At 51.4% G+C, this 26,514-nt stretch overlaps 11 protein-coding genes across 11 annotated transcripts; 6 read left to right on the top strand and 5 right to left on the bottom strand.

The window, feature by feature from the left end:
- Nucleotides 1-393: 393 nt before the first annotated feature.
- On the bottom strand, nucleotides 394-2,395 carry PV08_08004 (argininosuccinate synthase; the record flags this gene model as incomplete). The annotated part of the gene is made up of 8 exons (XM_016382330.1): nucleotides 394-517; nucleotides 654-813; nucleotides 898-1,007; nucleotides 1,111-1,499; nucleotides 1,602-1,658; nucleotides 1,818-1,855; nucleotides 1,914-1,924; nucleotides 2,037-2,395. The coding sequence occupies 8 exons, from the start codon at nucleotides 2,393-2,395 to the stop codon at nucleotides 394-396; spliced, it is 1,248 nt and encodes a 415-aa protein (XP_016233033.1).
- A 690-nt stretch (nucleotides 2,396-3,085) lies between these two features.
- PV08_08003 (uncharacterized protein) lies at nucleotides 3,086-4,000 on the bottom strand (the record flags this gene model as incomplete). The annotated part of the gene is made up of 3 exons (XM_016382329.1): nucleotides 3,086-3,691; nucleotides 3,743-3,859; nucleotides 3,935-4,000. 3 exons carry the CDS (start codon nucleotides 3,998-4,000, stop codon nucleotides 3,086-3,088), a joined length of 789 nt encoding a protein of 262 aa, XP_016233032.1.
- Nucleotides 4,001-5,156: 1,156 nt separating this feature from the next.
- PV08_08002 (phosphoglycerate kinase) lies at nucleotides 5,157-6,460 on the top strand (the record flags this gene model as incomplete). The annotated part of the gene is made up of 2 exons (XM_016382328.1): nucleotides 5,157-5,222; nucleotides 5,273-6,460. 2 exons carry the CDS (start codon nucleotides 5,157-5,159, stop codon nucleotides 6,458-6,460), a joined length of 1,254 nt encoding a protein of 417 aa, XP_016233031.1.
- A 238-nt stretch (nucleotides 6,461-6,698) lies between these two features.
- Nucleotides 6,699-7,079, bottom strand: PV08_08001 (uncharacterized protein; the record flags this gene model as incomplete). The annotated part of the gene is made up of 3 exons (XM_016382327.1): nucleotides 6,699-6,735; nucleotides 6,784-6,886; nucleotides 6,944-7,079. The coding sequence occupies 3 exons, from the start codon at nucleotides 7,077-7,079 to the stop codon at nucleotides 6,699-6,701; spliced, it is 276 nt and encodes a 91-aa protein (XP_016233030.1).
- Nucleotides 7,080-7,737: 658 nt separating this feature from the next.
- PV08_08000 (uncharacterized protein) lies at nucleotides 7,738-10,068 on the top strand (the record flags this gene model as incomplete). Its single annotated transcript, XM_016382326.1, has 1 exon — nucleotides 7,738-10,068. The coding sequence occupies one exon, from the start codon at nucleotides 7,738-7,740 to the stop codon at nucleotides 10,066-10,068; it is 2,331 nt and encodes a 776-aa protein (XP_016233029.1).
- Nucleotides 10,069-10,391: 323 nt separating this feature from the next.
- PV08_07999 (uncharacterized protein) lies at nucleotides 10,392-11,030 on the bottom strand (the record flags this gene model as incomplete). The annotated part of the gene is made up of 1 exon (XM_016382325.1): nucleotides 10,392-11,030. One exon carries the CDS (start codon nucleotides 11,028-11,030, stop codon nucleotides 10,392-10,394), a length of 639 nt encoding a protein of 212 aa, XP_016233028.1.
- Nucleotides 11,031-13,014: 1,984 nt separating this feature from the next.
- PV08_07998 (NADP-specific glutamate dehydrogenase) lies at nucleotides 13,015-14,579 on the top strand (the record flags this gene model as incomplete). The annotated part of the gene is made up of 4 exons (XM_016382324.1): nucleotides 13,015-13,468; nucleotides 13,527-13,629; nucleotides 13,695-13,746; nucleotides 13,815-14,579. 4 exons carry the CDS (start codon nucleotides 13,015-13,017, stop codon nucleotides 14,577-14,579), a joined length of 1,374 nt encoding a protein of 457 aa, XP_016233027.1.
- Nucleotides 14,580-15,240: 661 nt separating this feature from the next.
- PV08_07997 (uncharacterized protein) lies at nucleotides 15,241-16,650 on the top strand (the record flags this gene model as incomplete). Its single annotated transcript, XM_016382323.1, has 2 exons — nucleotides 15,241-15,775; nucleotides 15,824-16,650. 2 exons carry the CDS (start codon nucleotides 15,241-15,243, stop codon nucleotides 16,648-16,650), a joined length of 1,362 nt encoding a protein of 453 aa, XP_016233026.1.
- A 1,112-nt stretch (nucleotides 16,651-17,762) lies between these two features.
- Nucleotides 17,763-20,252, top strand: PV08_07996 (uncharacterized protein; the record flags this gene model as incomplete). The annotated part of the gene is made up of 1 exon (XM_016382322.1): nucleotides 17,763-20,252. The coding sequence occupies one exon, from the start codon at nucleotides 17,763-17,765 to the stop codon at nucleotides 20,250-20,252; it is 2,490 nt and encodes an 829-aa protein (XP_016233025.1).
- Nucleotides 20,253-20,873: 621 nt separating this feature from the next.
- On the bottom strand, nucleotides 20,874-22,677 carry PV08_07995 (uncharacterized protein; the record flags this gene model as incomplete). Its single annotated transcript, XM_016382321.1, has 3 exons — nucleotides 20,874-21,391; nucleotides 21,465-22,249; nucleotides 22,298-22,677. 3 exons carry the CDS (start codon nucleotides 22,675-22,677, stop codon nucleotides 20,874-20,876), a joined length of 1,683 nt encoding a protein of 560 aa, XP_016233024.1.
- Nucleotides 22,678-23,325: 648 nt separating this feature from the next.
- Nucleotides 23,326-25,898, top strand: PV08_07994 (uncharacterized protein; the record flags this gene model as incomplete). The annotated part of the gene is made up of 9 exons (XM_016382320.1): nucleotides 23,326-24,009; nucleotides 24,057-24,101; nucleotides 24,147-24,213; nucleotides 24,283-24,526; nucleotides 24,574-24,673; nucleotides 24,736-24,860; nucleotides 24,908-25,112; nucleotides 25,165-25,309; nucleotides 25,366-25,898. The coding sequence occupies 9 exons, from the start codon at nucleotides 23,326-23,328 to the stop codon at nucleotides 25,896-25,898; spliced, it is 2,148 nt and encodes a 715-aa protein (XP_016233023.1).
- Between the last annotated feature and the right edge of the window lie 616 nt (nucleotides 25,899-26,514).

The following is a 26,514-nucleotide window of genomic DNA, read 5'->3' as shown; positions in this document are numbered from 1 at the left end:
AATTGCATTTTCTTTTTTTCGTTCCCATTTTCATAAGTCTGGTGGTTCTCTCTATCCGGAACCTTGATAGTCACCTACCTACCTCAGGTACCTAGATAAGATTCATCGAGGGAGAGAATCGACCATGTTCACACCCGAACCCCTTTTTTTTCGTGTCCAAAGTCTAAGAAAGGTTCTGCTGTTGCCCCTGAGTACCTCCTGCCTACCTACATAGGTATGTAGATAATGTAGGCACCGCGCCCACTCACCCAGCTTCGCGCACATGCACATCCCATTAGCCCACTATCCAACGCACGCGAGCATTTGGCTCTGGGTGTGTATCTCGATTGTCGATGACTCTGTTGCGAGTGCCGAGGTCTTGTGGGCGAGGAGTATGTGTTGTTTGTGGTTGGCTTACAGCCTCTCGCCCTTCTCGGCCTTCATCTGTCCGTACTTCTTCAGTCGGATGGCCTGGACCTTGATGAAGCCTCCTGTCTCGGAGGGCTCGAAGTCGCCGATCTCGTCCATGGACGATTCACTATGTTTTCGCACGTGATGAGTGAGTAAAATCTGATTTCGGATCTTGATTGGGGGGCAAACGGCCTTCACGGAAAGAGTGGAAAGCGAGGGAGGAAAGCAAGGAAAGGAATTGAAATGAAGTTGCCGGAACGTACCTTGCATCGTACAGCTTTTCGGTCTCACTGCTACGGCCTACGATGATGCAGTTGCCTTTGTACAGCTTCAGACGGACCTGGCCGTTGACGCTCTTCTGCGACTCCTTGATGGACGCTTCGAGGAATTCTCGCTCAGGAGAAAAGTACAGGCCGTTGTAGACTATGGGGAAGGGATGAGAGTCAGCCCGGAAACCAAACAAACCAAATGAACCACAGAGGGGAAAAAAAAAGAGAATCAACTTACGGACACGGGACCAGCCGATGGTCACAAACTGGTCACGAAGAGCGCGCACTTCACGGTCGAGAGTGAGACCTTCCAGATCGATGTGAGCGTTGCGAAGAATCGTGAGACCACTAATAACAAAAAAGAAAAGTCAGCTTAGAGAATTTATCGATCGTACTGCAACCCGCAGGTTCCTATAAACACCAGGAAACATGGACGGATAGATACACGTACGGTGTCTCGTAGCATCCTCGGGACTTGAGACCGATGAAGCGGTTCTCGACAATGTCGATACGGCCGACACCGTGCTTGCGTGCCAGAGCGTTGGCGGCGAGGAAGAGCTCGGTCGGGCTGGTCTTCTTGCCGGTCGAGGGGCTGTCGATGGACACGGGCAGACCCTTTTCGAATTCGATGACCACATCCTCGGGCTCGTTGGGGGCGGCGGTGATGGGGTCGGCAGTCAGTTTCCAGAGGTCCTGCGGCGGAGCCGTGTTGGGGTCTTCGAGGATGCCGGCTTCGTACGAGCAGTGCGCCAGGTTCTCGTCCATGGACCATGGCTTCGCCTTGGACTGGCTGACCGGGATGCCTTGCTGGGCTGCGTATTCCAAGAGATCGTTACGACCCTGGACGAAAAAGAGAGCGAGGTCAGCATGTGAGGTACAGTACACCACCGTACAGTCATCACAAGGATCGGGCGGTCGTCAATCAATGTACTGTACACATACCTTGAATCGCTCGTAGAATTCTGGAATGCGCCATGGCGCAATGACTTGGATTTTAGGCTGGAGGTTTTGTCAGTCATCTAGTCAAAAGCATTGAAAACGAACCAGACGTCGAGGAAGAGGAATAGGAACAAGATCAAGAATCCAGACGAATCCAGCCCTCAGCACACGCTGTTCGGATCTTGGTCTCTTTCGGGGGGCTTTCGGACTATTGCTCACCTGAAGGGCATAAAAGGCCAGTTCGAATCGAACCTGGTCTAGATTTCGTTAGTGGTGCTTGTTTGGGATGTAGTCCACGGGTCAAAGAGGACTGACCGTTTCCTTTCCTTTAGGAGTATATTAGCCATTGAAATGCGGCAAAAAGTAAAAGCCCATGACTCGGTGACAAGTAGCACAGAGGGCTGGCTTTTTGGCGAAGGGAAAGAGAGAAAAGCTTACCCAGTACAACCGTGCGAGATCCATTGGCATCCCTCCTTTTGAGCCACGTCGACTTGTGCACGAGCGATGACAGGACGAGCCAGAGATGTTCCCAGCAGGTAGACGTTCTCGTAGCTGGCGTTGCACTGGATGGCCGGGAAACACAGCTCCTTGACGAACTCGTCAACGACGTCCACGCAGTAGAACGCTTTGGCGCCGATCTTCAGGGCCTTTTCCCTCGCGGCGTCAAAGTCCTCTTCTTGGCCGATGTTGGCCAGGAAGCAGACGACCTCGAAGCCCTTTTCGATCAGCCAGGCCAGGATGCATGAGGTATCCAGACCGCCGCTGTAGGCGAGACAGACTCGTTGTTTCTCAGGCATGTTTGCTGCTGCTCCGGTTCGGCTGAAGATGTTTGTTGTTGTTCGATAGGAGAAGTTGGCGGGAATCGGATTAAAGCAGTAGATGAATCTTGGAAAGACAGAGAGAGGTTTGCGGTGACGAGTCTACCTCTACAGGTTGGTATCGGTGTCGGTGACGGTGACTCTTCGTAGCGGAGGAAAAAAAATATTGATGTGGGGCAGTGACTTTGCTTCTTCTTATCGGCTGCAAGGGACGAGACTTTTTACCAAGGTACCATTTTTGTCCAACTACTTATGCGGAACAAGTCGATCATTCGGCCTGGGCTTGGTGCCATCGCTGTCACAGATGGATTTGATGCACGGTCTGGAAGCCAATAAATAATTGACAGCAGTAATGATGGATAGACAGAAAGCGAGCAGAGGTCTAACTCCAGATGCACCCTATCCAGTAACTCTTGCGCCATAGCCCGTATATCGTGGGTCACTCAGGATCGATGATTTCGGTGGCGATGAAAGATTCCAGGTCTCAAATGGAACAATGTAGTCCACGATAAGAGATGGTAATGATGGTCTATTGTGGTATCATATAAATGGACGTGAACCAAACCAACCCGTGGCGCCAACGACCTCGTTCCCATGCCTGGCTGGGGGTAACAATGCTAATCTTCAAGTGCAACCAAACCCAAACTCTGCAATCAATGCGACTCCGGTTCATTGGCGCTGAAGGACTTCATCTTCGCTCGAATTCGTCAAACTCAGATAGGCTGTCCAAGCGATTCCAACCGTACTCACGAACGGAATCTGGAACTGCAAAGGCATCAACCGGAAGTTGATTAGTTGCACAGTAGGCCAGAGGATCCAATTTGCTCTCAGCGTCGGCAGATAGACATCTTGAAATTTCCTGGAGATTTCTCTCTTTCCACCCCCTTCGGCCACGGTCATAAACGTGAAGAAGCAGGACAGACCGAACGGAGCAAATATGAGTTGGTCCACGGCCATCCGTTTGATTGCAGGCACTGTTCCACTTTTCGGCGTGATAGGAAACCATTTTGTGAGCCGTCCAAACCACAGGAATTGAAGCGGCGTCATGAGGAAGCCATAGGACATGAATCTTGTCAATCGCTCGAAATCAAACGGTTGCGGACCAGTGTGCCGGGGGGACAGGTCTGGTGACAACCTTGCGGGCTTTTCATTGAGGTCTTCTAATTCCACACCTGAAGAAATGAAGGATCTCGGATCGCTCGTAGGCAGGAGGGCCTGTCTCGTTCGGAAGGCTGCTATTGTCTGGGCGGTCGTGTCTGCAATGCCACCAAGAATCTGTCCTCTTCATCAGTAAGTGTCGACGGTGGGGGCCTTTCTTCAACGTACGGCATTCGTGATCATGGTCGTCAGAACCGGTTTCTGAGCATAGTAGGAATTGAACTTGGCAATCAGGCGGGCGGCCATGGCTAGCTCTACAAATAGGATTATTGTATGAAGCAGAGGCTGCGAGAAGATGTCAGTGTCAGTGTCCAGAGGATAAGACAGACCAGAGGAGCCGGGGGCGCAGGAGCGACTCACAATCCTTCCATAGATGTATTGACTATTCAGCCAGGCCAGGAACCTTTTTCGAGACGGTTCAAGCATTTTGAAGAGGAGGAGGAGGATTAAGATGGGTGGAATTCGAGGGAAAGGGCTATGAGGTCAATGATAGCCAGGGCGTGGATGTCGGTGACGCCAGGATCCAGCCCGGTTCGCGGAGGACAGTTGCGTCGCTTGTTCAGGCGGGATAGACGGCGGATGCGCGTTCAGGGTATTCGGGGCGGTATGAATGATTCCTTCATGGATTCTGGCAGGACTTTGGTCGATGGCTCGAGGATGATCCGGGGTCTGGAGTATCCAAGGACGAAGAGGGTGGTAGGTGACTATGCATGTACGATAGAGCGCGAGAGAAGAGAGAGAGGCCTAGGCCACCAGGCTCACCAGGCTCACCAGGCTGCCCCTCGCAGATCGCTAGTTAGAGCATCCTGTAGCAGCGAGACCAAGGCGTCCTGCCACTCAGAACCGGGCAAGACGATCTGCTATCATGATCTTCATCATCTGTAGAGGTGATCTATGCATCCATCTATCTAGTGGTACGGATAGTAGAACCAACCTGTCGTATCTATTCTTCTGATGTCCCCGGTGCTCGATAATGATCTCGTTACCATTCGTACACGGTAGTAACGCCATGCTGACCAGAGGCATCATGCGATACAAACCAGTCTACCATCGCAGATACATAGGCTCAATTGGAGCGTCTGATCATGCCACACTTGCATTCCCTATGAAAAATTCGTGAAGGTGCTCATATAAAAGGCACAAGAACTAGAACTTGGTGCCGGAGGCAATGTGCTGATGAATAGATCTCTTCATGCTGACAAGGTACCACCGACCTCACCGGAATACGGAAAAACTTGCCTCAGTGATATATCTACGAGTACAGGTATCCAATAACAGCAGCCATCCATCCCTCGCTTCTGTTGAACTCGGCGAAAGCAAAGCCAAAAGCAAACAGGCCCTGTGAAGCCTTCGAGCAGCCTCGACTGCCCAACAGTAACTGCGACGTCAGTGTCGGAGGCAGCTTCAACCCCCCACCAAGCAACCGCCAGCACCACCATTCTCGCCCGCGGTGCTGCCCCTCCGGCCGTTTACGGGATATTTATTTTCTTTTCCCAAGGCTTCAAACAAGAGCTCGATTGATATCCCACCTCCTCGTCATAGCCCCCCAGTATCCTTACTACCTTGAGAACCACCGTGCAAAATGTCTTTGTCAAACAAGCTCTCCATCACTGATTGCGACCTCCAGGGCAAGCGAGTCCTGATCCGAGTATGACCCAATTTGACGACATGCACAATCTATAGCTAACATGATTCCAGGTCGACTTCAACGTCCCTCTCGACGCGGACAAGAAGGTCACAAACAACCAGAGAATTGTTGGAGCCCTCCCTACCATCCAATACGCCGTCGAGCATGGCGCCAAAGCTGTCGTCCTCATGTCCCATCTCGGTCGTCCTGACGGCAAGAAGAATCCAAAGTATAGCCTCAAGCCTGTTGTGCCAGAGCTTGAAAAGCTGCTAGGAAAGAGTGTCATTTTCACCGACGACTGTGTTGGACCAGAGGTAGAGGAGACGGTCAACAAGGCGAGCGGCGGTCAGGTCATCTTGCTTGAAAATCTACGTTTCCATGCCGAAGAGGAGGGAAGCAGCAAGGACGCAGAGGGCAAGAAGGTCAAGGCTGACAAGGCCGACGTCGAGAAGTTCCGCAAGGGCTTGACCGCTCTTGGGGACATCTATGTCAACGACGCCTTCGGTACTGCCCATCGTGCCCACAGTTCTATGGTCGGAGTTGATCTACCACAAAAGGCTGCTGGCTTCCTGATGAAGAAGGAGCTCGATTACTTCGCCCAGGCCCTCGAGAACCCCAAGCGCCCCTTCCTGGCGATCCTCGGTGGTGCCAAAGTTTCGGACAAAATCCAGCTGATCGATAACCTGCTGGACAAGGTCAATAGCTTGATCGTCTGTGGCGGTATGGCATTCACTTTCAAGAAGACCCTCGAAGGCGTCAAGATTGGAAACAGCTTGTTCGACCAGGCTGGCAGTGAGAAGTGTGCCGAGCTTGTGGAAAAGGCAAAGAAGAACAACGTCAAGATTATCTTACCCGTGGACTACATCACCGCCGATAAGTTTGACAAAGACGCTCAAACGGGCACCGCCACCGATGCTGAGGGCGTTCCTGACGGCTGGATGGGTCTTGACTGTGGTGAGGAAAGTATCAAGCTATACAAGCAAGCTATCGACGATGCTCAGACAATCCTGTGGAACGGCCCACCTGGTGTGTTCGAGTTTGAGAAGTTCGCCAACGGCACCAAGAAGACCATGGACGCCGCAGTGGCAGCTGCTCAGAGTGGAAAGATCGTCATCATCGGTGGAGGTGATACGGCCACTGTCGCAGCCAAATATGGCGTTGAAGACAAGCTGAGCCACGTCTCGACCGGTGGTGGTGCCAGTCTGGAGCTGCTGGAAGGCAAAGCCCTGCCTGGCGTGGTTGCTCTGTCGAGCAAGTAGATTGCGACCCGAACATGATAAAATGAATTTCCCTTGGTGAAATCCGCGGAAGATGCGTCTCTAGAACAAAAACCACACCTACGTTGAAAGCGAAATGACACAGCGTTGTGTGTATGATTATTTTTTTAACCTTCTCGACATGTCGATATCAAACAGATGGCCGTGAACCCATTGATTTCTAGCTCTTATAAAACCCAGAACGCCATGCAATGGAATTCCCCTCGCCCCTTCGCAGTTTTCATGACTTCGTTGCCTCGACCTTTTTCAGTTCTTCCCTGTGCGAATGTTAGGCGAGGCTCTGGAAAATGTAAGAGAAGCGTTACTTTAGCTGTTTGCTGAAATCCTCATTTTCGTCGTCGTCATCCCAGCTCTCCTCCCACAGATGTGTCGTTCCTCCAGGTACTTCGGTGTCCTCTTGTGACCAATCTGCGCTCCCAATCAGTTATGCCCGAGTCTACCAGCACAAACACGGAAGGTCCGCACCTTCGACTGGGAAATCCTCAAACTCATCATCCTCTTCCAGCATCGCGGGCGGTTGGCTCGTGGCAGTTTTGGATGTTTGTGCCGGGTCTGCCTCGTTCTTCTGCGTCGGCTGCAGCTTTGCCATGGAGGACGACATGTCTGAGTCTTTTAAAAGGTTGCCGAAAAGGTGGTTGAGGGACGGTCTGTGGGCTGACAGCGGACTGTCGCAATTGATCCGACTTGATTATGAACAGGAACGGGATCCGATGGTCAGGAAACGGCGCGGGAGTGTTGACGATGGTGGAATATACAGATACACATTACAAACTCGCTTCAGCCAGTCACTTGTAAGAGGTCCGGAAGACGGGGAAATAATGCTCCGAAACAGGCACGCAGCAACTCGTATCCAGGCGTCCACCGTCCCGCCCTCCACCGGGATGGTGAACCACCAAAAGACCCAATTGAGATCATGGTGTCGTCTCGAATGACGATCTCGTTCCTGATGTTCTTTTCGTCTTAAAGGTCTCTGTCTTCCAAAGACCCAATTTCACTCCACCGAGGGCAGATACTGCCTCTCCCTCAGCTTCCTCTTGGTTGCCCTTGTCTTCTCCCTCTCTTTCTCCTGTCTCATCCCGTTAGGACTGCCTCCAGCTGTATCTTCTTTTACGTTGTAGCCTGTGCTGCGCCTCAATCTGTAATCCTTACACATGTGCTCTACCTTTTGAGGAAAATAAAACCGCGTTTTCTGCCGGACTTTCATCGTCCTCAGCAGCGGCAGTTGGAAAGCTGGCCTAGATCGTCTGAAGAAGGACGACATGCATCGCGTGGGCAGGTGGCTCGATCGCGGCCGAGCTGCGGCTACTGCATCTACCCAGAGCCTGGACTCACTTGAGGAATCACAGAATCTGGAGACGGCGCTCCGAGCTGTGGAGCTGGTGTTGAATGATGATATCGCCGGAGCAGAAAGGAACCTTGCGGAGGGAACCTCGTCGTTTCACAGACTCGCACAAGGCACGCTTGCTTTTATGAAGGCTACTTTGGGTTTCGAGCAGGAAGTGATGAAGGAAGCATCCGAGACTCTCGCAGAGGCCGAGTCGAGTGCTTCCACGAGCTATCACAAGGCGCAGCGTGATAGTCGGGTTTTCAACTCCAACATATATGAGAAGGGCTCAGAGTTTGCATTGTGCCAGGCGGAGGCGCAGATCATGTCTGCCGTCGTTGGTGTGTTGAACGAGAGTCTGACAGAGTCCATACGAGGGTTTTACAAACTGAGAAAGGCGTATATGACACTTGACAGCCTTGTGCAAATGGAAGTGGCATACATGAAAGCACGTGGAGTGAAGAGTCTAGGAAACTCGAGAAACCAATCTCTTGAGAGCTTGCCTTCTGCAACTTCTGCAAAGTCCAGTCAGTCCAACTTGGTTGGGAAAGATACAACGCAAGGCAACAGACCTGGAGAACAGCCTGCTTCTCGCCAACCTGCCCACCCTTCTGGACTCCGCAATGCTGAGCTTGTCGGTCCAATTGCTAGCGACGACCCCGAAGCAGACGAATTTCACGAAGCAGATGTGATACATGAGAAGAACCCCGTGACAGAAGGCTACACTGGCCATTTAGAGGTAACTCGGGCACCGGAGGACATGGAAGAGCTCGACCGCGACATAGAGCGAATGAACCTGAGCCATCATGCCGATGAGTTGCATGCTGAAGGAGTTCTGAAGCCTCCGCCTCCAGCAACAACCGGGATGCTTACGGAAGATGCCGACTCTGATACATTCTCCAACTCTCTCGACGTCTTCATTCATTCGGGCACAAACTTGATGTCGGGCATATTGTCCCTTCTCATCTCAATCATCCCGCCAGCATTCAGCAGGCTGTTATACATCATCGGCTTCCGGGGTGACCGGGAGCGAGGCATCCGCATGTTATGGCAAGCTAGCAAATTCTCAAACATCAACGGTGGTATGGCCAGCTTGGTTCTTTTTGGATGGTACAATGGATTGGTTGGCTTTTGCGATATTGTTTCCGACTCGGACCCTGCAGATCCCGAAGATGTCGAAGGCTATCCTGGACAGAGACTCCAGACTCTCCTGAAGGAAATGCGCACAAGATATCCACAGAGCCATTTGTGGCTGGTTGAGGAAGCCCGGATGGCAGCTTCACATAGACAGCTCGACAACGCTCTCGATCTCCTTTCGAGTCCGGGGAAGAGTCAGCTCAAGCAGATCGAAGCTCTCCACATGTTCGAGAAGAGCCTGTGCGCCATGAATGCCCACCGCTACGAGCTGTGTGCATCATCTTTCCTTGCTTGTGCCGATCTCAACGCCTGGTCCCGCGGACTCTATTATTACATTGCCGGAGCGGCACATCTGAGTTTGTATCGATATGACAAAACTTTGACAAAAGAGAAGGCGGCAGAACATGCAAAACTGGCCGAGGAGTATTTCAGAACGGCGCCGACCAAAGTCGGCAAAAAGAAAATGATGGGAAGGCAACTGCCGTTTGATGCGTTCGTCGTGCGCAAGATGGCCAAGTGGGAAGAACGGGCGACTAGGTTCAATTGCAGTTTTATCGACGCGATAGGAGTTAGTCCTCTGGACGAGATGATCTTTTTGTGGGCAGGGTACAAGAAGATGGACGAGCGCAGGCTCCAACGGTCGTTGGACAATCTCGCATGGTCCGAGTCGTCGCCCCGGTGGGAGCGAGAAGACGTCGACGAACAAGCGATCCTGGCCATCCTCCGAGCCGTCATCCTGCGAAACCTCCGCCGCCACGACGAGTCCAAGGAAGTGTTGCAGGAGTGGATCTTGAACCGTAGCCCCAACGACTTCAAGGGTCAGAACAGAGACGACTGGGTCGCCCCTACTGCACATCACGAGATGGCCGTCAATCTCTGGATGCAGCGGACCGGGTACCGGCCTTCACACGGCGCCGAGCCTATGGTCAGCCACGGAGAAGAGTCGAAGACATCAACGGCAGTTGACTTGGTGCACGATGCCAGATTGGTCCAGAACTGCAAGGCACAACTGGAGAAGGCCAAAAACTGGGACAAATACGAACTTGACGCACGTCTAGGGATGAAGATCACGGCTGGTCTGAATGCGGTCAAGCATTGGGAAGAGAAGCGTGGAAGTATAACGAAGTAAAAGGAGGGAGGATGGAGGGATTCACGAAGTCTTGGAAGGTTTCTTATTGTATATCAGGAATGATCGAACCGTCCAACAAACAGATGGATGACGATTGGGGCCCCCCTTGTGGGCGGAGCGCTCCGGGGCCGGGTGGGACGGAGGGAGGGGGTGATCTGAAGAAGCTTTCTCATGTGTGAAGCATGTGTACACTCTACCGTGGCTAGTCGGTACTCGTACAGGTTGGTTGCACGGGGTGTTTCTTTTTATTATCACCTACATACAATAGCACGGGTGCCTGAGGTAGTACTAGACGAGACCTACCTACCTCCCAACAGGCTACTTTAGGTAGTCTCCAATGCGAGTGACAGAAAGTGAGTCCCCTCAAGCGGCGTATCATAGTAGGCGGGAATTTCCTCGAATCCAAGAGCTCTATACATGGCCAGCGCGGCGACCATACTGGAGAGAGTGTCCAGCCTCATCTCGGAATAACCCAGTCTACGGGCGACGGCGATGATCTCTGCCGCCAACGCCTTGCCGACACCCATGCCTCGCCCCGAGGGTGTCACATACAGTCGCTTCATCTCACATATTTGTGTTGTGAAAGCGCCAGTACTGGTACTCGTATGGGTGTGGGTGTGGGTATGGGTATGGGCATTGTTGATATTTGCATCTGCATCTGCATGTGCATCAGCGGACGACGACGACGACGACGACGGTGACGGCGATGGCAAGGGCCTCAAGCCGACACAGCCCAATATCGCTTGACCGTCGTCGTTGCTTCGAGCAAGCAACAGCTCCCCTGTCGGCGGGGAGTATTTTCCTGGCATCCCGGCCATCTCGGCGTCGAAGTTCTGGAAGCCCAGGTCGAATCCCAGGCTGTCGGCGTACGCGCGGAATAACGTCACGGCTTCCTTGACTTGGTCCGGCGTCCGTACGGGCGTGATGGTGAATAATGCTTCTTGTCGGTGATGATCTACCATGGCTCGACACCGTGGCGGTGGTTGTGTTGCCGGGGGCTCCGTTTGTGGCCAGGGTTGTGGTAGTTAGTTAGTGGCGGTGGCGTCGGCGGTGAATCGGGGACTGACGGAGGTGACTGGACTTTTTGCCCTGGACCTGGGTCGAGACTTTTTTCTTTGCCGGTGTGGAATTGTTTGTTCGACAGGCAAAACGGGGCCGAAGTCGGGGAGAATTATTGTTTCTTCCAGAGGTGCAACGAGTAACAATGGACTACCCTACCCGTACCTGGCTGGCTAGGAACCCAACTAGTAGGTATCTCCTTGAAGGGTAGGCCGGGTGGTATATGTTGAGCAATAGGGTTATTTTTTTTGTTTGATCCAGGAAGTGCCAGCAGTTCAGACCTGGGTATTCAGACCTGGGTATTAGTATCTAGACGCCTTTAAAGACTAGATGGGGTATGTGAGTCAACAAGTCAGTTCGGAACAGGGTCGTAGGGAGGACGCCTAACGAGTAGCAGCACCAACACCAACACCAACATTTCAGGGAGGTACTGTATGTAAACACTCCATAATGCCAGTATTCAGGCAGTATGGAGTATACAGTACTCGTCCAGGGCATATGAGTCGTTATTCTTGGGGGGACTGTCCATCCGGAGAGATGCAACAGACTCCGGGAGCCGGTGACTCTTGAGAAATTATTCCATCAGCAGTGCTCCGTAGCCGATGTAGTTCCCCCGGTTAGTGCTGCGGAGGACACAACTCGCATCACGGGCAACGATGGGGATCAGAGGTTGGTGGTGAGAGGATAAGCAAGCTAGCAGAGTACGTCGGAAAAGGACTTATCCCATGAAGAAATTCTATAGAAACCATCTACCCACCTGTAACTGGATGCATCAGGCAAAATCTTGACGGTCAGCTGGTCCACCAGCACACGCACACACACACACACACACACACACACACACACCGTGAAGTTTGTTCTTTGATACAATCATCAAACGAGGTTCGCTTAATGATGATGGGCTGGACAACAAAAAAGAACGATCGATTAATTATCGGAGCTGGATGGGAAAGGAAAAAAAAAGTTACAGGCTACGGTCCTCCCGTATGCAGGCCCGTCGTCCACTTACGACTCTACGAGTTATAGCCCTCGCTATGTTGAGTTTAGTTTAGTGACCTTTATTAGCCAGGGACATGGGGCTTGCTTTTTTTGACAGTGAGGCTGGCCGGCTGGTGGGATTCGAGGAGGTGGACTCGTCGTGGTGGAGGAGCGACATCGGATGGGATGGTGGTTGAATCCCCATCTCTTTCTTACCAGACAGACCCTCATACATACAGTACTCGTGGCAGGGCGCGCGAGGCAGAGGGAGTTCTTCCAGTAGATCTCGTTGTTCTCGAGTAATAATTACCTGCAAGCTGGTGTCACCGAGTGAGTCGTCGATAACCTCGCCATGGCATTATGCAATCGTCTCCATCTTCGCCAACTAAATCTCGGGTCCTTATCGAGCCAATTGCGAGGCTCGGTTGGCGTTTTTGATTGCCATAGACTTTGTTGATACTTCTACGTCAACACTCAGTTCACTCATTCTTCCTCGGATCTGCTAGACAGGTGCTGGATGGTGGCTGTCTGTCTAGCCAGGCACAGCTGAGAGGAGGAGAGAGAATGAGCGCGGGAAGAATCGCATCGACGGGTCCATGCTCCGTTGTCATTGATTTGATTTCTGGCAGAAGCAACTCAAAATCCCCCCCGTTAACTCGTGCTATGAGCGAATGATCGCCTGTCCATCATTCCAGACTTTCTTTTGCTTCTTCTTCTTCTGCCTCTGTCGCCTCTTGGAAACTGGTATATCTGGCCCTCGAGAACCTTAGATTGTTGTCCTCTGTCCTTACTGTCTACTACACTGTTTCTCTTCCTTCATAAACTCCCATCCTTCTCTACTACCACTCCCCCGTTCGTCGTCGACAGCACCCTGCCTATTAGTACCGTCTCCCAGACCTCTCTGCCACAATGTCTAACCTGCCCTCCGAACCCGAGTTCGAGCAAGCCTACAAGGAGCTTGTCTCGACCCTCGAGAACTCGACCCTGTTCCAGAAGAACCCAGAGTACAAAAAGGCCCTCGCCGTCTGCTCTATCCCCGAACGCATCATCCAGTTCCGAGTAGTGTGGGAGGACGATAAGGGCGAGGTCCAAGTCAACCGCGGCTATCGAGTGCAGTTCAACTCGGCCCTGGGCCCCTACAAAGGAGGCCTCCGATTCCATCCCACCGTCAACCTGTCGGTCCTGAAATTCCTGGGCTTCGAGCAGATCTTCAAGAATGCCTTGACCGGCCTGAACATGGGTGGTGGCAAGGGCGGTGCAGACTTTGACCCCAAGGGCAAATCAGACAATGAAATCCGAAAATTCTGCTGTGCATTCATGAGCGAGCTTGGAAAACACATTGGCGCAGACACTGACGTCCCAGGTAAGGCTTGGATCGTCCGCTGGGCTGGAACTTCCAAATCTAACAAGGCGTGTAATAGCTGGTGATATCGGCGTGTCCGGCCGCGAGATCGGTTGGTTGTTTGGCCAGTACAAGAAGCAAACGAAGCTGTGGGAGGGTGTCTTGACCGGCAAAGGAGGTAAGTTCAGCGTTGGGAGAGCTCATTTGTTCGTGACAACCCCAAAACTGACCAAAAATTCCCAGGCAGCTGGGGAGGCTCTCTCATCCGACCAGAAGCAACTGGCTACGGTGTGGTATATGTGAGTTTATTTACCCTGAATCTTGCCATGGTTCCGTGAGGGAACATTACGTTGACAAGCCCGCGCAGTACGTCGAGCACATGATCAAGTATGCGAGCGGCGGCAAGGAATCTTTCGCCGGCAAACGCGTCGCCATCTCGGGCTCCGGCAACGTCGCCCAGTATGCTGCCCTGAAGGTCATCGAACTCGGCGGCACCGTCCTCTCGCTCAGTGACAGCAAGGGTGCCATCATCGCCACCACAGAGGCAGGCATCGACGCCGGACTGATCGAAACCATCGCACAGATCAAGGTCGAACGAAAGCAGTTGGCCGAAGTCGCCCAGACCTCCGACTTCAGCAGCAAGGTCAAGTACATTGACGGCGCCCGACCGTGGCTGCACGTGGGCCAGGTCGACGTTGCTCTCCCCGGCGCCACTCAAAACGAAGTCTCCAAGGAAGAGGCCGAGGGCCTGATCAAGGCCGGCTGCAAGTTCATCGCCGAGGGCAGCAACATGGGTTGCACGCAAGAAGCCATCGACGTCTTCGAGGCAGACCGCAAGTCCAAGAAGAGCAGTGCTATCTGGTACGCTCCGGGCAAGGCCGCCAACGCCGGCGGCGTGGCAGTGTCGGGTCTGGAAATGGCACAGAACTCGGCCCGCATCAAGTGGACCGCCGAGGAGGTCGACGCTAAGCTCAAGGACATTATGGAGAACTGCTTCCAGAATGGTCTCGAGACTGCAAAGACCTACCTCACCCCTGCTGAGGGCGAGTTCCCCAGTTTGGTCGCCGGCAGCAACATTGCAGGCTTCAGCAAGGTGGCGGCTGCCATGAAGGACCAGGGCGACTGGTGGTGATTTATAATTGATTGTATACCCAAGGGACATGAGGACCGCGGAGTTTAGACAGGTAAAATATGAACAGGTTCTATGAGTTTCATGATTGCGATCCAATTGGCAGCGGCCAGGCGACGGTCAAGAGCGCCATGTGAGTAGGTTAATGGACAATGATCACGCTCCGATCTGAGGTAGGACCTTCTGAGATGACAACTACGGACTAGCGAAATCGAGTGTCACCGTCATAGCAGAAGAGCTGCATCGATCTGGTTTCTATCATGGCCCGAGCCCGGTATTCGACCACCATAGTTGGATACACACCTAGGCGCAAAGGACCACGGCCACGTGGAAACACCTCGTTGGGTACCCATGAAGACCCTTGTCCGCCTGTCCAGGATTCAGTATGCATAGCAGCCTGACCATGTAGGCAGCCTCCTATGGTGCAACTTGTGGCCGACGCAGCCTCATCTCCGCGACCTTGTCCATGCAATCCATGAATCCATGTGTTCTTGTAGGACAGTATCATCTCAATCGCGACACCCCCCTCGATCCAGATTGTGCGGCAATAATTCCAGTCAGTATTACCTCTACGACAGCGTCTCAAAACCATCGACCAGCTCCCAGGGCCAGGTAGAGACCGCCACAGTATTTGAACGGCCCACGCGATAGCCTTCATCAAAACATGTCCGTGTCTACAGCCCCGCGGTGGCCTCGTGCGATGGGGCAAAATGGAACCAGTGACTCTTCGGTTTCGACCTGGGAGCCTCTGTTTCAAAGTGTGGCCGCGAAGTTGTACCCAAGGTTGGCACTGTTCAAAGCCCTTGCTGGATTCAAAGATGCACATAGACAACGGGAACCATCGGGAGACGTTATTTGCGAAGCTCGCAGAGACTTTTTGGGCTCTTTCGCCTACCTCTGTGACACTGATAAGGGAGGAGCAACGGTGACTGCAGCCGCATTACAAAAGCTTCTTCACAGCAACATTCTCTGGCTGGCAGCGAACGAGGGCATGGATAAAGAGACCATATCTTACGCTGAGAGGATTCTGCAGAAACTGAAGGAGTTGGAATCCCGACCGCCAAAAGCTGTTCACGAGGAGATTTTCCGCCTTGTCGTGGACAGGTGCACTCCTCGCATCAACTTTTACATTTCGAAATTGAAAATGTATGCAAGAAACTGTAGAATGCAGATGAGACAAGAGATGCCTAGCGAAAGAGGTGTGTCGCAGCCATGTTGCTCGGAGAACCGTTACTAACATCCTTCAGTGAGCGATCTTCGATCGAAGCTCAAGAAACTCGCTGAACCCCCTCCGAGTATGACATTGGCAGACCTTGTTGACCGGTGCCACGCCATGCGAGGAGCAGATATCGACGAGATCCGGAAAAGGTCAAAGAAACGAGATGACGACTTTAGAGAATTAGCCCATTACATCGGCAGGGTTGGAGCAACGCGATCATCCACAAATGCTGTGGTCGACGGGATGCTCAAAGTACCCTCTCTCCGGAAGATATCTGGGATACGTCCAATCAGTGCACCGGAGACTCGGGAGATGTCGGTTGGCCAAGGATTCACGAGCCCGTATGAGATTGTATGGGCCATATGCAAAGAGAGCCCATATCCGCATCCCGTGCAGATGAAATCGGCACTTCACGCTGTTGTTGATTTTGACCACCCCTTGAATGGTGAGATCAGAGACTCTCTGGCTTCTCGCCCATCAATTGTCACCAGGGTCCATGCCGAACTGCAGATTGCGGACAGATTCAGTCGGGATCGGTACGAATTCGTGGATGGCGACATGTACATTGGGTGCAGCAAGCCTGCATGCTACTTCTGCCACCGTTGGCTTGGCCACCACAAGCTCAAGTTTGTTCTACCAGCCACCCACGACAAGATCATTGTCGGTTGTCGAGGGCCCGACGACGACGTCAAGAACCGGGGTGTGACCGTGTTGACAGAGATGTACAAGAAGGTGTGTGGAAGCCTGAACCAAGATATCTTGGAGTTCCTTCTCAAGGTCCAAGACGGAGAGGCGCAAGTCAGACATCACTATATGTCTACGGAGGGCTCAAGCCGTGCACCAAGTCGAATCTGAACGAAGCTGATCGACTAGAGATAATCTATCAGCTGTCGTTTGGAAGGGAGGAACTGCATTTTAGGTGCGCGAATGGCCACTCTATGATCATCTGGTTCGTTCGAGGGAACAATTAAGACGATGACTCGGTTGAGCGTAGCGGAGGACTTCATGAAGAAGAGTAGAGAGCAAAGTAATCCACCATTTAAAAGGCTCCCCACCTTTAACCGTCCTTTTTGGGGTACTCGGGCCTAGTGTTTGCCGCGGGACCAAAGTACTTGAGAGGTGCTGAGAGTGGGAACGGCGTTGGCTGATGAGCTGCATCTGAAAAGTATCTGTACCAACATGAGGAGAACATTGTAGGCGCATTTGAGCCGACTACATACCTAGAATTTTGGGCGCGAGACTTTCACGTGGTGTATGAAGTGCCTGCCTCGTCTTGGCATTTGACGCCCCGTCGCGCATCTTGCATTGCGGTGCGGGCAATCAAAACCATCATCACCTCGGCCGAGCTAGACATATACTTTTTGGGCCGTGTCGAAAAAGTTGTCGATAATAGAGACTTGATGACTGCGTTCTACTTTGTCATAGTCGGAACGTGCTCACCAAGTCGACTTGATGAACCGCGAGAGAGAAAAAGGGTTTTTGGGGGGGGCCACCGGTCTTCTTTGGGGTAGCGAGACATTGACCGCCTCGACGTGTTGGGAGTATTCGAGTTGAGCTAAATGCCCCTGAGGTTTGAAAGAACGCCTCGGCGCTTGGGATTGCGTGGGCATTGACTAGTTTTACTCATTCCATGTCGACGTAGGGGATGGTTAACGCTCAGCCTATAATTCCGGACCAGGGCAGAGAAGAACTATCGAGACTTGAAACCGCACTGCAGGACTAGTGGTGTTATTTTGGCAGCAACACTGCACCTCAGCTGACAAAATCACCGACTCTGCCTCGCTCTGATGCCTTTTAGCCTGCTGTGATGGCCGCTGGACCAAGTCGCAGTCTGAAACCTATTTCCGATTTGAGAGCAAGATGGTTCTTCCTGTCTCTTCGCGCCGCCTGGTGCTTGGACTACATCTACTCGTACTTCGTCCTCGTCTGCGAACGGAGCCAGAAGCCGTTGTTGATCATCACCGGCAATGGCTCACTCAGCTTACCACCCAGGTGTATCCTTCTTCATCAACTTCTACAATCTTGATCCGTCAAGTAACGACCAATGCATATTTTACACCCAAAAGGGGACAAGATGCAAGTGGCCGTGTAGCGACATCGGGCAGGCCATCACGCTCCGTGGAGCTATCATTGCAGCAGCCTCGGATGGGCTTCCTAGTCTCGATCTGCTTGAAGATTATGTCTTGAGCAATTGCTGCATGACGAGTAAAGCGCGTCATCGGAGGCGCATTGAAGACTTTGATCTTTTGACACCACTCGCACTCCGATGGCAAGATGAGATCCGGACTCATGCTGCCGGCCGATTCAATCATGCCCCTCCAGTCCCTCCCATCCCTAGACAAAGTACAGCATCCTACCCTGTCACTGGGAGCACATTATACGCTCAAGTCACCTACCCAACGTCTTTTGGTGACAGCACAACACCCTCCGGACCTGCAGTGAATCCATACAGCTCACCAACACCTTCTGTTCCGGCACTTGTGAGCAGTATCCCCATACCTGCAACCAGCACTACTCCATTGCCGTCGACTCCCAATCACCTTACAACACATTACGCTCCCGGTGGTGGGACATTCTACTATCAAGCCAATGCCCCCATGCCCTATGGTGTCGCTCCAGCACCCTCCGCGCCTGTAATGAGCTCACAAACATACCGATACAGCTCAACAATACCTTCTGCTCCAGCACCTGGGAACAGCGTCTCTATCCAACCTGCCTATTCCACTCCGTTTCCATCGACTCCTGATCATCCTACAACGAACTATGCCCCGACTAACACCCCATTGCACTATCAAGCGAATCATCCCACGTCTTTTGGTCTCGAGGCAACACCTTCCGTGACTGGTGCGAGCCTATCACCTTACCAAGAGGGCTCTCCGCGATCTCCAATCACTACCAAAATGGCATCTTTAGATTTAGGAAGTCGACCACAACCTCGCGATGTTCGTTCTCCTGAGGTCAATACCTCTGCAAGATCCACCTCGGTCGGACCCACATCTGTTTCTCAGTCCCCGCTGTCCGAATTCCGTATACATATAACAAAACCCCTCCGTGGTCACTCTGTCTCCCGGAAACTCCTCGATCCTCTTGAAAAACGAGACTTCGAGACTGGTTCGCTTTATATTTTCGCCCGGGATTCCTCTCCAGGCTATGTCAAGATCGGCTGGACCGCGGACACTGTCCAGAAGCGTCTCGATAGATGGTCGGAAAGTTGTGGATACACTCCGAACCTATTGTTCGAGGTGAACTGTGTCCCTTATGCCCAGCGTGCCGAGACTCTCACGCACCACGAGTTGATTAACGAATGGCGCTGGGAGAAGTGTTGCCCGAGGTGTCAGAAACCTCACATCGAGTGGTTCGAGACTACCAGAGAAAGAGCAGAGCAGGTACTTAGAAACTGGGCGGATTTTATGATAAAGGCTGAGCCATATAGCTCGGAAGGGACGTTGAAAAATCACTGGAGGAAAGTTATGGAGACGATGGAGAGAAACGGGGAGAAGGTTACTGGTAAAGCGCTGCTAGACCACTATGAGGCTTCTTTGGTTGGGGAGGCACCGGACGCTGAGGATCCAGTGGAACTGGAACACACACCGAAGGTAGATTCTGGAGGGATGCCGAAGGTGCGACGCCAGGAGCCACTCCCTTCGTCACTTCAATCCTCGGCGTTACCACCAAACGCAATCTCATCGCAAGAGAAAATACTAACTTTAAGCGCTGGCACCGAGGAAGCCACTGCAACACCTACGAGTCCCGGCTCCGACACCAACCCTACGGTCGTTGGTGCCTCATCTCAACTCGAGATCGACTCACTGTCCCGCCCAGCCGAATCCTTGGTTACAGCCGACCAAGGAAATTCTCAGCCGAATACCCATACCAGCACCGACGCAAGCACAGAGGCGAATTCTCCGCGTCCCAGCTTCTCCGGCCCTCCTGCGGTCAATATATCAGGCTTATCTGCCATATCTACCTCCCCTGGACGTAAAGCCGAGCAGCTCTCTGATCCTCGAGCGCCACTTGTAATGGTCATCCTGCAGGACCTGCTTTCCTTGAACATCGACGAGCTCGAGGAAGCAGCGGAGACTCTGGCTTCAATCATACAGCGTCGGCAGAATGCTGAAAAGGAGGGCCAAGGGGAGTCCGAAAGCAAGCTTCTCGGCTACAATGGAGAGAACCGTATGAAGGAGGGGGAGGAGGAGGAGGTGGTGGAGGAGCTTGAATCTCACGATGAAGAGGAAGCGGGAGCAGGATCAAATGAAGAAGATGCAGATGAAACGCTAGTAGAAGACCAGATACAGTTGTTCTCAGAGAAAGAGGCTGCTGTCAAGATTGCAGATGGCCTCTGCAAGGAATTTTCGCCTGGAGAAGCAACAGAAGACCCAAAGGCTTTGGACCCAAACTTCAAGAAGGTGTTGGATAGTGAAACGCCGCCGGCTGTTGGGGCTGTTGCGCTGGCATGAGCGGGATTTTCCTCTTCGCTGGCTTCTTCTGAGGTTCTTGGATAGCAGTACCCTTGAATGTATTCGTAGCACTTGACACTGGCGTTGAATTAAAATTCATAAATAGACTCACGAAGAATCTTTTGCTCCATTCTCCTTCAGCAGCTTGACTATCACCTCGTGCCCTAATTCTCTCGAGGATCAGAAGGCGGTAGGATTTCGAACCCTGTATCCCTTGGGTAGTGACCACACAAAGCCGCTCCGATCAGTTGGTTATGTAGGTGCTTAGAACATTCCAAGAGATGAGCAGCTTGTCTGATATCTAGCCGCTAAAACAGAATCAGCGTCAACCTGCTGATATGACAAAGCACTCTGGTTTGCAGTTGCTTTGTTGATTTGTTTTGAACGCATATTTGAACCCTATGCGGAGTAATTTCTTCTATCAGTTTCATTGTTTCCGAGCATAGTCCCCAAATTTGTTCTACATTAGTTCGCGATTAATCGGAACGTAGACATACCGAGTTGACGTAGAGAGGCAGAGAACTTTTGAAGGAACTTGGAGTGTTGCTCAAAAAGATCATTGGTTTCATGACTTCCTTGTTTTCTTGCCGGCTCATGACGCTCTCGACCAAAGAGTGCACTCTATGAAGCTACCAGGACGATCGCGGGTGACACAACTTGTCCTTTTGGCTTGCTTTCTGGGCTCTCCTTCAAGAAGATTTCTCCTGTGGACAGTAACAGAAAATCCTCAAGGGGGACATTTACATTCTTCAGTTCATATTCAATGACAGCTGGCATCAAGCAAGTTTCCACTGTGCTTTCAGGCTGGATTGTGTTACCCATTTCGTCGACCATTGACTCTCCTTCAAGTGACGTATCGATAGGTGTAAGGCGCAACTCGTACAAGCGTTCGGACAGGGCCAAATGAGTTCTCAGTCGGAGCATCAGGATGAAAAGCTGTTTGAGCGCTGTTTGCCTTGCCTCACTTTCACTGCGTCGTTCGTGACTTGTTGTGGGCATCATGCTATCGAGCACTTTCAGGACCTGCTCAGCCATACAGGTTGCTTGCTCTGTGATACAACACAGGAAGGGATTATTTGTTTTCTCTATTAGAGAATACAATCCATTTCTTCTCAGGTCACGCAAAGTCTGTAAACCGTCTACTGCAAGTCAGTCATGTCTGAATCTGCCGCCATTGTGCAAGTGAGGAAATTGTGCTTTGGTATGACCTACTTTGTTCCATGATCTTCTTCAACAAGAGCTTATGAAAAATCTCGTCTACACTTGGAGCTCGGCTCCGAGATGTGTAAAAGGTCAGATTCACAACCATTTCTGAAATTAATCCAGCCAATATTCTGACAATCTTTCCTACCTTGGGAGTTGGTTGCGACATCAGTGTACGAAGCTTGTTCTGGCATAATCTTCGACGATCAGCTTCAAGAATGTTGCCAAGGGCCGCGCCGCCATCTGAGCCTAACGTTTTATTGACTCTCCGAATACTGAGGCCCGTATCGAGCATGGAGTATGCGATCTCGATAGTCATTGATGTCGCATCATCCATCGTAGCTCTAATGTCATTATTTATGGGACCCCAGAAATAGTCGTCGTCTCGAGGACAGGCAAATGGGCCAAGAATATAACTTCCAGGCTCAGACTCTGCAAGGACTGTTTTCTCTTCCGAGTGATTCCCGCTATCAATCTTGGGCGATTCTAATCTCAACGCTCGGACTGCCTTTGTGAGATTCCATGCGAGGTAAGACTCCTTACCGTCGTCTTGGATCGTGCTGACCCCGAGGCATTCATCGCACATGTGCTTCTCTGGAAGCTCATCGTCAACTCCAGTATCGTAATAGCACAAGGTATGCTGCCAGGTGAAGCAGCAGTCGCAGTGGATGCAAGCGATATGGTGACTGAACCCACACCTGCAGACAATCGGATCAGTATGATCGTCTCGAACACCGACTCTCTCAGATTTTCTTTGGACTTGTGAAATTGGAATCTGGAGTGACTTAGAAGGCCTGCAGTTGATGTCAGATCGCTGTTCTAGAATGTATTGTAATCCTTACGGTTTCTGGGTTTTCAGATATTCAGCCATTTCATTAAGCATACCTGGAAATCCGTTTTTAGGATCTTCTAAGCCTGGTAGAGTCTTCGTGAAAGCCCCATATTGGTAGAGTGCATAAGGTGGCTTGGAACCAGTCGGAGGGCCGAAATTTGCCCACAGAGAACTTAACTTGTTCTCAACTCGCGACGGAGTGATGTCAAATGGCAGAGTCCTGCTCAAAAGCATTGAGGCTTCCGAGATTACTCGCTTCATCAATATCTCCATTTGGTTGTCGTCTGTCGGGACTGTCTGAGGGGCGATATGCTCGATGTTGTCGTTAAGCGTGCACAGAAGCTGAAACACTTCTTCCCTGGACCATCGTGCTCCGGCTCTTGTGCCCATAGTTCTTTCCTCGGGTACAACTATACTCAGTTGCACCAAAATGTTTAGTTTGTTAGAGCGTCAAAGCCCTTTTAACAGCTGCAATTGAGAGAGGAGATATGCAAGCAGAACAGGTCAAGGACGCGCCAGATTTCGGTGCTTTGTTGCCGATTTGGCCCCGACCAATGATTGCCACTCAAATTAGACCGGTGAGGAGCAAACGTCCAGTACTCCGTACGTGACCGACTTTTAATATGCAGCTTCCAGGCAACAGCGCCCTGGGGCCTTAGCGACAAGCGGCTGCTGCGCTGGCAAGTTTCATCGCGGTGCTTGACTAGTCTGAGGTATTGGCCATGAATGCACATAGCATATTTCATCCCCTGTTCGGCGCCGCAGACTTAAGCATTTCTGCCTGCCTGGCCGCATGTCCAAACACCCACCGCCAATGAACTGATCCTTCGGTAATCCGGGAAAGCAAGCCTGCATGTTCCAGTGCATTAGTGAGAGGTAACCACAAAGTATCAATATCTCCTCAGAAGTGTGGTGCTCAATCTCGATCTTTCAAATAGTGGACTCATAAGGCCTCAGATGTCTTTTGTAACGCCAGAGGTGGATTTGCTCTCCAAAAAAAGGGGAAGTTCAGAGAGCGCTATCAGGATCCCTAGTCTCATGGATTTGCCGTTACGCCCAAAAGATCCATTTCAAAGGGATCCAACTGGCGAAGTCAGGATCATTCTTGGACTGGACTGGGGAACAGCCTTCACCTCTGGGGTCGCATCTTGCACAACCCACAGCCTTGCCTTTCTTAAACGACTGGAGATCAGACCTTTTCGGAGATACAGTTCCGCTTCAGGAGATTCGAAGAACCGCTCGGAGACTGAGATACCTACCTGCATCCGGTATGGGGAGAACGACGTCAGTATAGGGATCGAAGCAGAACAGCACGAAGAAAACGGGGACTGGTACTCTGGTGCATCTATGGTACGACGGCTGAAGATCTTCTTGGACGATCGACCTGAGTTTGAGCAACAGCGGAAGAAATTCCTCAGAACACTACCTGCTGGAAAGTCAGTGGACGATGTGGTCACGGATTTTTTCCGGATTTTGCTAAGGGACTGGAAACGCGAATTAGTGACGCTGGGGTGTCCCGATCGCGCTATCTGGGATCTTAGCTGTTGTATCCCCGCTGCCTGGCTAACTCAAAAACCTCTTCACCGTCTGTCTGATGCGATTCTGAAAGGTGCACGGGAATGCGACATTACAATTGAGGAACACATACGGTTTGTTCCTGAACCGGTTGCAGCAGCAGCGTATCTCAGGCTAGATGACATGAACTTCGAGAAGCAAATGACGGTACGCACCCCGGCTATGCACAAAGTTCAGTTATTAATTCAGAACAGGCTGACATGGTCGTTGCCGTATGTGACTGCGGAGGCGGAACCACAGTAAGTTTCCACTTATTCGCCCATCAAGCGTTGACAAATTGCCAGGATGTCACCGTGTGTCGCGTGGAGAGCTTATCGGAGGGAGTGTTGCAAGAAATAACTCCAACCAAGGGTAAGTTGTTCATAGCCGACTACATTAAAGGTATACTGTACCCCCCTTCTCGTGACTCATCTATGGCAGGGACGCCATATGGCTCGGAGAATTTGGATGAAGCTTTTGAAGAGCAAGTCAGAGCCAGGCTGTCAAGTCTACCAGAGGTCGACAGAACTACAGTAGTATCCGGCTTACCATTTCTCTTGAATTGGTTCAACAAACGCACGAAAGCCAGATTTACTGGAGAGGAAGACTATTTCCGCCTCCAGCTTGTCAACCTTCCAAATGATCCCAGCAAGGATTTCGAAGAACATTTTCTTCGAATGCGGAAGTAGGGTCTTTCTATACAGTTTCGAAGACAATGCTCACAACCCATAGACACCACCTGCTCGAAATCTTCGACAAGGTACTCGAAAGGATATGGTGGCTTCTGGAATACCAGATTAAGTGCGCTTTATCTCAAGTGGGAAGTGTAGAGGTCAGTAGTGCGATCTCAGCATTGGTGTTTCTGAAATCAGCTAATCAGTTTTCGCATCTCAGGCCGTAATCCTGACAGGCGGATTCTCCGCAAACAAATACCTCAGAAAATACCTTGCGGACAAACTACACTCTCTTTCGGCTCAGCTCGCCCTGACAAAAATAGAGCTATACCCTTATTCAATCCAGTGAGTAGTTTATCTAGCCAATTATCTAACATCTGACCGTCATACAGTGACTATGCTTTTGCCAAAGGAGCTTTGTATTGTTCTCGGAGGGACAAGTCTATAGTTCGGCGCGTAAATAGGTGTAGTGTTGGTCTTCTTCAATATGAAGTTTGGAACCGAAATTTGCCAGGCCATCCACAAGAGCCGCCGGAACCAGATCCTGTGACTGGTGAGTTGTTGGTGGAGAATTGTATAAAGCTCCTCTGGAAAAAGGTATGTTTGACAATGCTTTCGTCAAAGTTTCAGCGAATAACATATTCCGCAGGGTGAGAACGAAGCCGATCCTGAACCTTGCAGGTTGTTCAGAAGCTTCAATATTGAAGAGAACATCGTTGGCATCTCTGTCGATCTATGGACCTTCAAGGAAATTACGATGGATAACTATACGATCGATCATGAACGCAATGAAGGTAACATTCGCCGCAAAAAAGTGGAGCTTGCGAATAGGCTGACCTCCACCATCCAGACCGCCAACTTTGGCAGTCGATCGAATTCAAAGTCGACGTGTCTCCATTCAAGCACACTCTCAACGTCTATGACACAGAACACCCCGAGCCAAATTCTACCTTGGGTCGTAAGCCTCGAAAAGTTAGATCTGGAAGAAAAGAGGGTGGGGACATCCAAACGCCGCCTGGACGGATCCGGAGAAGTACAAGAAGAGCCAATCAAACAGACAAAGGTGTAGAATATGCCCAGCGAATGACGGCAAACAGGTGCAAATCAAAAACGTCTCAAGAAAAGACAAACTCACAAAATGTCACGCCGAAAGGACTAGCTTGTACCGAACCCGATCCGCACGTGGAAAACAGTGCGGCGATGGAAGATGCTGGAGATAAGAATCGTCGCCAATGGCACACTGTCGAGTTTGTGTTTCGCATAAAGAGGGATGGTGAATTGGGTCGCTGGACCGTCGAATGCACCGACGCACCACCTGATCAACGCGCCAAGCGTGAAGGCACTGCGAGAATGACCTGGGTGCATGAAGCCGGATCATATTGACGACGGTTTAGGAATGATTACTCTGACTTGAGGAGCACTAGATGCTGCAGTCATAGCATGGCCCACTTCGGGTTCGAGTGCCGTACGAAGAGAAAACAACGCGAAATGCGTTGGCGCTTAAGAGTGACGAGGACTCCCCTAGCTCGTGTGGCTGCGGGCTAAACGCACTGCACAACATCTGGATCAGATCGGGGAATGTGGTACGGGAGTACCATCACCCTGACGAATAGCTCATTCAGGCTCCCAGATCCGGCTCCTGCTTGTAAACGACTCCAAACTACCTCTGAAGTTCTCTAATGTGTTTACATAGAGATGAAGAACTCAAGAGCGTTCAGAGCGTTGTTAGCTCCAAGAATCAAGGTCCTGGACAGGCAAAAGCAAACCTTGATTCTTGTTCGTGCCTGAATTCAGGAATTTTATAGTCTTGGGGAATGAGTACAATCTTGCCAGATCCGAACAGATTCTCCATCAAGGAATATCTCCTTCAACGCAGTGGCTGGTACCGGGGCACCACATGAATATGAGACAGCACAAGGCTCAGGAAGATCGCGGAGCAGTTATATTGTATTCTGTAACGCAAACATTTGGATTCGGCCGTTTACTCGAGGTGAAGAAA

This window comes from Exophiala spinifera, assembly GCF_000836115.1.
Source record: "Exophiala spinifera strain CBS 89968 unplaced genomic scaffold supercont1.6, whole genome shotgun sequence".
Classification (NCBI taxonomy): Eukaryota; Fungi; Ascomycota; class Eurotiomycetes; order Chaetothyriales; family Herpotrichiellaceae; genus Exophiala; species Exophiala spinifera.
This window is presented reverse-complemented; position numbering and strand designations above follow the sequence as displayed.